The 11,313-nt window shown below is 41.4% G+C and overlaps 2 protein-coding genes across 2 annotated transcripts in view; one reads left to right on the top strand and one right to left on the bottom strand.

Moving 5' to 3' along the window:
- Positions 1-632: 632 nt before the first annotated feature.
- On the top strand, positions 633-3,787 carry h2az2a (H2A.Z variant histone 2a). Its single transcript, XM_083979602.1, has 5 exons — positions 633-759; positions 2,009-2,086; positions 2,212-2,325; positions 2,460-2,589; positions 2,771-3,787. The coding sequence occupies exons 1-5, from the start codon at positions 757-759 to the stop codon at positions 2,830-2,832; spliced, it is 387 nt and encodes a 128-aa protein (XP_083835728.1). The 5' UTR covers positions 633-756; the 3' UTR covers positions 2,833-3,787.
- A 3,612-nt stretch (positions 3,788-7,399) lies between these two features.
- hs3st1l2 (heparan sulfate (glucosamine) 3-O-sulfotransferase 1-like 2) overlaps positions 7,400-11,313 on the bottom strand; it is a 30,527-nt gene continuing 26,613 nt past the window's right edge. The window contains exons 2-3 of the mRNA XM_083979177.1: positions 10,433-10,837; positions 7,400-8,874 (exon numbers count right to left, since the gene is read on the bottom strand). Of these exons, the coding sequence (XP_083835303.1) occupies positions 8,209-8,874; positions 10,433-10,693 (927 nt within the window). The 5' untranslated portion in view covers positions 10,694-10,837 and the 3' untranslated portion in view covers positions 7,400-8,208. The remainder of the gene's footprint in view (positions 8,875-10,432; positions 10,838-11,313) is intronic.

The raw sequence follows: 11,313 nt of genomic DNA, 5'->3' as shown, positions 1-11,313 counted from the left end.
CTCGCCGGAGGAAACCGGATGCAGATTCTCGGGTTGTGATTGGCCGCCGCCGCTGTCAATCACAACATCAGATGGAAGGCCTGTGCTCTGATTCGCCGGTTCTCCTGTCTGTCAACAAAACGTAACCGCCCACTGGATGACATTCGAGTATATATAGAATTTAGAATCCATAACGGCTCTCTCACCGTGTTTTGGTTGTAACCGTTGAATAACGTTTATAAATACACATCCACCGGGGGCTTCGTCCTTTGCTGAACTTAATTTTGGACTAATCGGTGTGTAAATACGGTCAGTTTAAAAAATATTAGTATCTTGGAGATGTTTTTGAATGACCTTGTACTGAAAATAAAGAGTTAATCCCAAAGTTATCTCCTGATTATGTCTTTTCTACATTTTTTTTGGGAAGGATGCCCCTGGAAGGACACTACTACTACTACTACACACACATTCACACTAACCGCACACACTCACTAACCACACACACACGCAGTCCCGCCTACTTGTTGGTTTCGTGCGCAAAGGCAGGCACGACGGCGATCTCAGGGTGGGGGATGGGTGACAGCTCTGCAAGCCGCTCGGCGATTGGTCGACACGGAGATTCGAAGTAACAACGCGCGCTCTGATTGGCCGCTCGGACTCCCACGAGGGGTCATCATGCAAAAGATTTGCGAAAGGGTTTATTGTTTCTTTGCTTTCGGGAGCCGAAATTGTTTGGGCATCTTACTCACTTCAACAATCAAATAACGACAAGGAAAAATGGTACGTGCTCTTCGGTTGATAGTAAATGCACGATTGGGGCACGTCGATGCATTTTGCGCTGTAATTATTACGCAACTGTAGAAAGTGCTGTTTTGAATTTGAACTGAGGAAATGTGGTTAAAAAGCGCTAACTGTCAGCTAACACGTTAGCATTAACATTAGCTCCGTGAAGTCCCGACTTAGTGTTGCTTTTTCTGTTGAAAATAACCAGATATGTGCCGTGTTTGTTAGTGTGTGTGTTTTCTTCTCGGGGCAGTGACTGGTTTACAGGTGCGGAGTGCTTCGTTGGAAGTTTAAACTTTGATTGATATGAAAGAAAGTGTTATTTGACCCCGGTGTAGCCTCTGAAATGTGGATTAGCAACCACTAGCAAGCTAAATTTAGCTATTTCAGTGGCTTAACGGCTGGTTTTTAATAGATCGCAAGTCATTATTAATTGGTAAAAGCAAGTAAAAGAACAGTGCAAACTCGAGTGTGTGCTTTCCTTGAATTCACAAATCAAACTTTTTTTTCTCCTCCGATTGAAGTCAGTGAATGAAAACTTAAAGCGCCGCGGCTGTTTTTCTGTCTTATAGTCTTATATTTTATTAAGTCAGTATCTGTCGTTCTGAGTTGATTGCTGCTCAACTAAAAGCGGTTATTTGACCAACAAAGAGTTTGCTCGTAACTCCTGGCAGCCGTTGTCGTTGCCGCCTTTGATTTGTTATGTTTTATTCGGGGTTGGCGGGAAAGCACAACAGTTTAACCCGGGCATCTGTAACGTTAAGTTACCCACTAAACCGCGAAAGCTGTGCGATCAGTGCTGACTTCTTGATTTATTGAAATGCTTAAAATCTCATGCGCCATTTTTTTTTTGGTTTTTATCTGCAGTGCTGTCTGCCAATGTGGAAATATTAGATCAGGCATGTCCAAGTGTGGCTGCTGGTTTTTGTTCCAACCAACCAGAAGCACAGAGTTTGACCAATCAACTCTCTGAAGACTGAGATCAGTTGATTAAATGAGTCAAATCTGGTGTGCTGCTGCTGTTAGGCAGGAACAAAACCCTGCAGCCACACCGGCCATTAGTGGAGTAGTTTGGACATGCCTGTATTAGATGTTATAATGTGGCGCTTTGTTTTTGTTATACTGCACTTATTCCTGTGCAAAACCCACATACCACAACCTCGACACATCTGTGCATCAGTTGTGTGTCTGTTACTTATCTGATTCTATGCTCTCTCAATGGTTTCCTGTTTTGTTTACCACACAGGCCGGTGGCAAGGCAGGAAAAGACAGTGGCAAAGCCAAGGCAAAAGCAGTGTCGCGCTCCCAGAGAGCTGGGCTGCAGGTGAGTCCTTCAGTTTGCACTTGGCTCGATTTGTGGCTCTACTGCATATACATATGTTATGTCGCAGTGGTCCAGTTTGTCCCCTTTTTTGTTTTACTTTAACCCCCTCTCTGTTTTCTCGGCAGTTCCCAGTGGGTCGTATCCACAGGCACTTGAAGACTCGCACAACCAGCCATGGTCGTGTAGGAGCCACAGCAGCTGTCTACAGTGCTGCTATCCTTGAGTACCTCACCGCTGAAGTACGTTTTCTCCCATTTTCTGCACAAATAGTATCAGTGCATGTCAGTGGATGTCACAAGGTGCATGTCCTGTTGGTTTCCTGTGAGATTTTGCTCTTCCTGCTAATGTGTGTGTTTGTGATCATTGTTTTCAGGTACTAGAGTTGGCGGGCAACGCCTCCAAAGACTTGAAGGTGAAGCGTATCACTCCCCGTCACTTGCAGCTGGCCATCCGTGGTGATGAGGAGTTGGACTCCCTTATCAAGGCAACAATCGCTGGAGGAGGTGAGTTGAGAGTTTTAACAGATGGAGCCTTTTCTTTTATTATTATTTTTTTTTTTAAACATATGGTTATCTAGTCTAATGTCCAGATTTAATGTGCATAGTTTTGTTTATTCTGCGTCAGTTTCCGACTCTGCACTACACAGTACTACCCCTGCTTGAACCATGTTGTTTTTCCTTCCAGGTGTCATTCCCCACATCCACAAATCCCTCATCGGGAAGAAAGGCCAGCAGAAGACTGCATAGATGCCATGTTGACCAGAAGTTTTGGGGATTGGGCTTTGATCGGACCAGGAGTTCACATTTGTTCTTTTTTATTATTAATATTATAGCAAACGAAGAGTGATTGTTAGGCTTTGTGTTATATTTTTCCCATAACTAGAAAAAAAAAGTACAGAAAACCCCTTAACGACAACAAACCCTTCGTATGTTATTGTAGAAAGTTTGACTGGGAGTTCATGATTATTTCAAATGGTGACAGTGAATTTGTTTGATTGGCCTGGGACTCTGTAATGTTTTATACTGAAAATTGTTAAACCATTTTTTATATAAAAACAACTTGTTTTGTGGTTATTTTTCTTGAAGTTACAATATTTACTATAATAAAAGTTTTTAAGGAAGTGAGTTTTTTTTTTTTTTTTTGGAAACATCAAATTAGGTAACAGCTAAATGTAAGATGGTGCTTATTTTCTTTTTGACTTACTGTAATCTTTTGAACTGCACAAGAATAGTGATGTATTAAAAGTTGAATTTTTTTACATCAAAATGAAAAATGATTGAAAAAAAAAAAACTCATTGCGACTGTCTGCTACAGTGTTTTGTGTCAATGTTTAAACGTACGTATTTGACGGTGTGACTATCGGCTGCTGTCATCAGATGACACCGGTCATGTAGTTTTTCGTGTCGCTGTGCAACAAATGTCCTGCCGTCTGTCAACCTCATATCTTTACTGGATTTAGTTGGTACCATAATATGTGGAGACGAGTCGTAGAAGACTTGAAATCAGGCAGACCTGAACCACATCAGTGCTTCATACGTTTACCTCCAGTACTGAAATGTTCCTTCTTAAAGTCCATTACATTTTGCAAGTAAAGAAGTTAGTCTTTTATAAAACAAAACAGGAAAAAAAACAATGTGTTCAGGGAAATGACTTTGCATATATAATTTTTTGAATAAATACCATTTGCATGTTGTCCATGACTCAGTTTGAAACCACTACTTGAAATTATTTTTGCAGTAATGAATTTTTGTAAGTTTTATATGTAAGGTGCTATGATTGTCCAACAATACACAAACAAAACTGCATTATGGATCTCAGTTTGTTTGTTTTCTTTAAATATGCAGCCTACTTTGTTATTTCAGAAATATAAAGTGAGGGTTTTAATAGAGAAGTCACATGAATAGAAAACAGCAGATCTCATGTCTGGCTCTTGTATTTGCATAGTGACAGTTAGACGACAATCTGTGTTCCTGAGGGCGCTGGAAATACTAAAACTTCAACTGCTTTTCAAGGTTAGAAAAGTGCTTGAACCTGTTATAACCCTGTTTATTTCATAACAAATTAGCTCTTTGAGAACTTTGCTTACCTGCTGCTGTGAGGTTGTTTTAATTTAGCACCAACTCTGTATGATTACCTCATTTCAGCTTTAAGGTGCTGGAAAAACTTGAAAATGGGCCTCGACAGGGCCTGAATTTGACCTGAAGAGGCATAATGAACCCAGGTGTGTGTGTGCACACGCATTAACCTGCTACTTGCTGTAAAATGTTATGCTCCGGTTTGAACATGTTGGTCCGATATGATGAGGATATAACCAGGCCTTAGTAAGAGACATGTTTTTCATGTTCAAAATGCAGTAATCAAATCAGTAAAGATCTAAAATTAGAAAACAAATGTCACATCATCATGACATAGCCTAAACAAAATTCTAATAAAATTGCATTTCTGGCTCCTGGCCATTGGCTTTTCTGAGCTTTATCTGCATGTAAATTTCAGTACAGTATTTTGTATACATAAGGAAAAAAACAACAACAGGTGGAAATGAGTTAAAAATCCATAAAAATCTGCAGAAAAACGACCATGGTGTTTTAGTTGCATTGTCACATGACTCATTAGTGGTTTAACCATCGTATCAGTCGTGCATTCGTGCAACCGACCAGAAGGGGGAGCCACTGGCATATAAAACAACATTTCCCCAGAATCCTCACCAACAACCATAGGTAACAACTCTGGACCATAGCTCTGGACTTTCTTAAGTTTTTATATAGCATATATTTACATGATGTCCACCAAATACACTGTGTTATGGAAAGTCCTTTTGTTTTGTTTATGTTTTTTTTTTTTTTTTACTGAAAAACGTGAGTTTTAATAATTTAGTATAACATTTAAATTGAAAAAAAAAGAAATGTCAACAGCAATGAGGGTGGAATCAGGAAAAGCTACTTTAGGAATTAATTTCACTTATGGTAAGTTGATTTTTGTCTTTATTTATATTTTTGTAGGCCTAGTTATATAATATTTTCATATTATTGCCTTGGGGAATAACATATTGCTTATCTAACCTCAACTTTTTTTCACTGACAGAAATAGTTTGACATAAAGGGGAATTCACAATTCATTTTCTTGATTAGAGTTGATACTCATCTCATGTTATATAGGTAGGCTATGGATCTCAGTTTAGCTTAGCTGAGTTTAGCATTGAGAAAAGACACAGACAAAGAGTTAGCGTGGCTTTGCCTGAAATGTACAAATTTAAGTGACACCATCTAACTTCTGTTTCCTGATGTCTAACAATGATTTTCTCTTTCGTAGCCCCAACGCCACTTCAGCTTTGTCTCATTATTCCTTCCCACTGACTGAATGACGTGGAACAAGCGATGAGTGATGAGTCTGCAGGAGAGCAGGCAGCTGCAGGAGATCGAGTGACGGGCCGGGATTCAGAAAACTGTGGTTTATTAGAAGGAAAATATTCACAGAGTTTGCTTTGCTTTGCTCACGTCTGACTCAGAGGTGCAATGTTTTCTGAAACAACGATAAAACATGCTGGGACAACGCTAACGGGGGTTGACCTTTGCAAGAGCAGCAGTAACTGAGCTATTCATCCCGAGGCCCAGAGTCTGGCTTTGGAAAACCTCAGATCTGAGTCACATGTCATGTACGTCTAAATCATGCCCATCAGATGTGCTGCTGCTTTTCATATTTGTCTGAGCAGCATTAGGAAGTGTAAAGCCATGTTAGCGGGTCACCGAGGCTTTGACATATTCACACAGACATCGCTAACACGCTTAGCCTATAGCGATGTCGTCAACACAATGTTTGCAACCTAAGTTTGGTTTACGAAACTGCGGCAAACCCAAGAACCCCGACACATGAAACAGATAGAGATTTCCTCCTGATCAGATGTGACACCAGATGTATATTGTCCATATGACTGCGAGCCTCTGCAGGAACACATGAAAGACGCCGCCGCTGCCTCACATCTTCAAAGAGCGGGAAATCATTTGTTTATTCTTACATCTCTCTGTCTTTACAGTTCCCTCCGGAGGACGGTGGGAAGGTGACAACCAGAGGTCAGCCTTCAGCTCCTATTCTCGTCTGCAGACAACAGGAGATACCTGAAACACCCCGCACAAAACAGTGGCAGGCGGAAGGTAATAATCCAGATCTGCTTGTTTGAGTCGTTTCCTCTAATTTAGATTCAAAGCTATAATCAATTATTGAAAACACCACAAGTGGCCAAAAGTCAGTGACGGCAGTTTGCACTGTTATTCAGCTGAGAACTTCACAACTTATAATTATGCAAAATAAAAACTTGTTATTCCTTTTTTGTTGACGGATCCCTCTGGGTTTAAACATAGCCTGAAGGGGAAATGATAATCTAGACTGGTTTAAATAAAACTCCCAGTCACAACATGAAAACAACATCAGTCAAAGCAGCAATTACTAATTTCTAATATAGTCTAATAAGTCAAGAATAAGTGAAAAATCTCCTGAAAACAAGTATAATTTCACCTGATGCTCAAACCACAGAGACATGGATGGTACCAAATTAAAATGGACACAATCTTATATTATATTATATATAAAGTGTTTCTGGTGTGGTAAGTCATTCCTAATCAATTTAAACTAAATTAGATTTTTCTTTTATGATCAAAAATCCTCCAGTTAAAGCTTCTTGAACTGTAAGAAACAGATTTTTGTATCATCGTAGATGTAACATTTTTATTTTGGACTGTAAATAAAATATGTGTGGATGTCATGTCGAGCTTCAGGAAAAAAGTAATGGAAATAATCATTAGTTGCAGCTGTTTTGAAAAGCGTAAATAAATGGTAAATTCAAGTTAGACCCATGACTAATGAATTAGGAGAAACTAAAATCAATCTCTTGGTTTAAAAAAAAAAAGAAAGCCCACCTTTAATCCTACAGCTTCAACTTTCTACACTGATGTTGTGACATGTCAGTCTCCAGATCAAGTAACCTCAAACTCATAAAGCCCCCTCAGGTGGAACACGGGTGTGATTTGTTGGGGAGTGATGGTGAAACTGGAGGTAATTCCTTGACAGGTATAACTTGATGATGAAAAGAAACGCAGGTTCGCTTTGATCCTTGATGTAAAGAACATTTTCGATAGACACTGACAGAGAACATCTTCATCCACTTTGAGGGAGAGCAGCTTTCAGAGAGACCTGTCAGTGACTCTTTATCTCTGCGTCTTTATGTTTGATGTTTCTAAACCCTTTAAACCTCATAACTGGGTTCAGGCAGGAGACTTAAGACTCAACACATTTATTAGAAGAACATCTTTAAAAAAAGAAAGAAAGTAAAGTAAAAACACAAACAAGTGCTACATAGGCTTTGATGATAAGAAGAAAAAAAAAAACAAATTCTGATTGTGGCTACTTTCAAAAGAGCTGAAAAAGAGACATCTTTGCTGAACATCTAATATTCAGCTTATTAAAATAACAAAAGATTGAAGTAAACAAGATGACTCAACTAAAACATGTTTTCTTTACTAACGGCACAAACAGCTGTTGAGAAAAAATCAAAGCAAGGAGTCGTCGGCCTCTGTTTGAAATCGTCTACATTGAAACTCATTTTTTATGCATTTAAAGTTCATAGTGCAACAAATCAATCAAATTCAAACCATCTTGTTTATTTCTACATCACTTGAAAAAAAGTCCTCACGTCGTCTTTGAACGCCTCTCGAACGAGCACTAACAAGCGGTTAGTTGTGGTTTTTTTTTCTTTTTTCCACTTTCACACTTGTGTATGGCACGGTTGTCGTTTAGCTTCGTCAAGTGAGTTGATCCAGGGAGGCACCGGCATGGTCATGGTAAGAGTTTTTTTTATGTTTTGTGTTGTGGCCACATGTTCAACAAGAGCAGTTTGACTTCCTTCCCCTCCCAAATATCTTCACACACGTTATGTGTCGAAGCCCTCGTTGGCCACAGTTACACCTGAGTAGGTACCAACAGCAACAACGGATGTTTATGACGTTAAAACAACTCAAATCTTTCCACTCATCTACCTACAAAAACACACACACACACACACGCATCAGTTTTCTTTCTTTCTCCCTTTGAGTCCCTGAATGTGTCGGCATCTTCTCCTCGCTTGCTGTTGATCAGCACCAGGAAAACGACCGTCCCACCATTTCAAAGAACAGCTTGTTGGGCTTCCTGAAGTAGCGGCAGAGCTTCTTGAAGGCCTGGGCGCTCAGCGGGGCGTGCGGTCTGCCCTTGGACTCGTCCAGGCACTTGTCGTGTCCGGCGGACAGGAGGCAGTAGAAGCCCTTGGTGGTGTTGTAGTAGAAGTTGTCGGGGCTGATCCTGGGTGGCAGATCCAGGAACCTTTCCGCTTTTCTCAGCTCGGGGAAGGGATCCCGAATGAGCGCGTCGCCGTCCACCACGTGGATCTGCTCCCGGGGGAAGACCTCCAGCCAGCGGGCCAGATGCTGGTGGTAGAGGCTCCGCTGCAGCGCCTTGTAGCCGGGGTCGATGTGGCCCTTACGCAGCAGCAGCTCCTCCAGGGCCTGGTAGGGCTTGTGGCGGGTCAGGCGGTTGTGCAGGACCTGGGTGTAGTCGGAGACGAGCCTTTCCGCCGGGTCCCGGACGATCAGCAGCAAGCGGACGGCGGGATTCATGTCCCAGACGCGCGCCGGGACCTGAGGAGCCGCGAAGTAGCCGGGGGTCTTCTCCACCGTCAGCTGGCGAGGGAGGGTGAAGGGCATCTGGGCTCGGTACCAGTCCAGGCCTCGCTGGAAGTGCTCCTCCACGTTGAAGTAGTGCACCTGAGCGAGGGAAAGACGGTGGGTCAGCATTAAAGGAGAATTCCGGTCATTTTTGACCCCTAAATCGTTGTCCTGATGGTCACCCAGTGTTGGGGGGGAGCAAAAAACGCGACTAAAATTGATGCAGGCAAACCACTTTTTCCTTGTTGTGATGATTTCGGGATCATTTCTATCATTTGCTTCTCCCGCTTTCCCTTTCGGCCATGTGTATTGTATTATTTGAACTAGGATGAAGTGTGCTGACGATGATTTAAATTGACATGCCCGAAATAAACAAATTGATTGATTGATTTCTTTACAAAAATAAACGGTCGGAGATATTTTGGACATTACCACTGCACTGCTCCACCGTTTATTTTAGTTAGGCTATCTGAGGCGAGTGATTAGGCTACATGCAAAAACACAAAGTTTATACTGTTTTTACTGTACACTATATGAGTTCAGTGGTGTCTCGTAAGGATTCGAGCCATGTACTATAGATATTTGATTGTTTTTTGAGTGTTTGTTGTGGTTGAAAGAATTGCCCCCATAGGTTAGCGTTGTTGCTATCCCGAGCGCCGTCTCGCCATGGTGTAGCTCCGGTTTGCCTGCATCAATTTTAGTTTTCAGTTTTTTGCTCCCCCCAACACTGGGTGACCACCAGGACAACGATTCAGGGGTCAAAAATGACCAGAATTCTCCTTTAATGTCTGTTAATTTTTGATTCAGTGGTTTTGAAAACTTCTCTTTATTAATTCGCAAACGTTTTACATCTAAAAGACACTGAGCTTTTTCCATCTGACCCCATCTTGTCAAAACCAATCTATCTGAGTTTTCCAACTTCGCGGTCTTCACCCTGATTAGGATTTCTCTCTGTGTAACTTCTCTGGGACATGCCTGTCATCACTCATAACCACATACTGTAAGTACAAGACAAGACAAACTGTATTTAAAGGTTTAATGGACTTTGTTCTGATTTTGTCTTTACCTCTCCGCTTTGATTGAGATAGAAATATTAGACAGTCTACTCATCTGCTGTGCTGCGTTTGCTGCCATTTGTATCAGCGTGGCAGCAAACAGCAGGTTAAACTTACCGTAGGAAATAAGAAACTATCTACAGTGCATCATTTCCCCAGCTGACGTTAAGACTACCACTGGCTGTTTGTATTTCATTCATAATCCCGGATCAGTGGGTCACTGATACATCTGCCGGTTGCCCACTGGTTGACTCTTAAATCCACTTACTGATATATTAAATGCAAATGCCTATGAAAAACTCCCACTGGCTTTTAGTCGAGGGAGCTAATAACCAGGTCGGTCTACTGCTGCACTATTTGGGGGAGCCGCCACTGATAATTAATTTGGAGATGATGTTTTATTATTAATACCAAAGGATTGGGAGGCCCTGGGTTCATCTTTAATGAATTTATCTTCAATCTTAATCTCAATCTGAAAGATAGCAACAAATAAATGTAGTGGAGTAGCAGTATAAAGTCAGACAACATGCAAATACTGAGTGAGTGAGTAAAATACAAGTATTGCAAAGTGAACCATGAGTGAAGCGGTGACGGTGTTTTACCTCGGCCTTTGCCACCTCCACATCTGGGTGCAGGTTGAGCATCTCCAGCAGGGCCCTGGTGCCGCCTTTCCGCACGCCAATAATAATGGCTCCAGGCAGCCGCTGCTGGGTGGCATTGTACGAGGAGGAGGAAGACGACGATGAAGAAGAGGAGTCGGCAGAGGAGCTGGAACCCCCAGTGCGTAATTCCCTCAAGCACACAGACAGCTGAGTCTGCAGCAGCAGAAGCACCAGCAGCGCCAGTAGCACCGTCCACAGCATGGTGCCACACACACACACACACACACACACAGAGGTGGAGTGGAGGTTATGTGCACACACTCATGAAGCTCCCAGATTTGTAGTGAGTTGTGCTTGTTATCAGTCAGCAGGGGGCCTCGGGAGGGAGCGCTTCGGTTTGACAACCTACGAGCCAAGAAAAAAAAAAAAAAAGGTTATTTCCCACTTAACTGCCTCACTTTATCACTTTTTTTTCTTTAATACTAGGAAACTGCTGTGTTTCGCAAAATGACTGTTGATCAGCAAGCAGCATTTTATGTAAATGACCTTTCATTTTCTTCAGACTTATTCTAGTGTATTTGTATAAGCATTGCAGGATCAAATCATAAAAATCAACAAACAAACAAGTACGTTGCTTGTTGATATTATAATTAGATAATCCTGCCGGGACCTGTACATCAAAAACAGAGCGTTTTTAATACCAAGATCCAAAATAGATTAAAACAAAAGAAGCTGATCCCAAACAATACAACCAAATAAACAATAATGCAAAACAAAACCCAATAATATCAATAAATATTTCCCATATAATATGAAGAATAAGCATACAAAGCAATAAGCATACAAAGCAGACAAATAGGAACATAAACATTCATTAAAGA

This window comes from Trachurus trachurus, assembly GCF_905171665.1.
Source record: "Trachurus trachurus genome assembly, chromosome: 9".
NCBI classification, from domain to species: domain Eukaryota; kingdom Metazoa; phylum Chordata; class Actinopteri; order Carangiformes; family Carangidae; genus Trachurus; species Trachurus trachurus.
The sequence above is the reverse complement of the archived record's forward strand: the minus strand, read 5'-3'. Positions and strand labels throughout refer to the sequence as shown.

Coding starts and splice junctions, on each gene's coding strand:
- h2az2a (XM_083979602.1), top strand. Junction 2,087..2,211: donor CCCAGAGAGCTGGGCTGCAG/GTGAGTCCTTCA, acceptor TTTTCTCGGCAG/TTCCCAGTGGGTCGTATCCA. Junction 2,326..2,459: donor TTGAGTACCTCACCGCTGAA/GTACGTTTTCTC, acceptor CATTGTTTTCAG/GTACTAGAGTTGGCGGGCAA.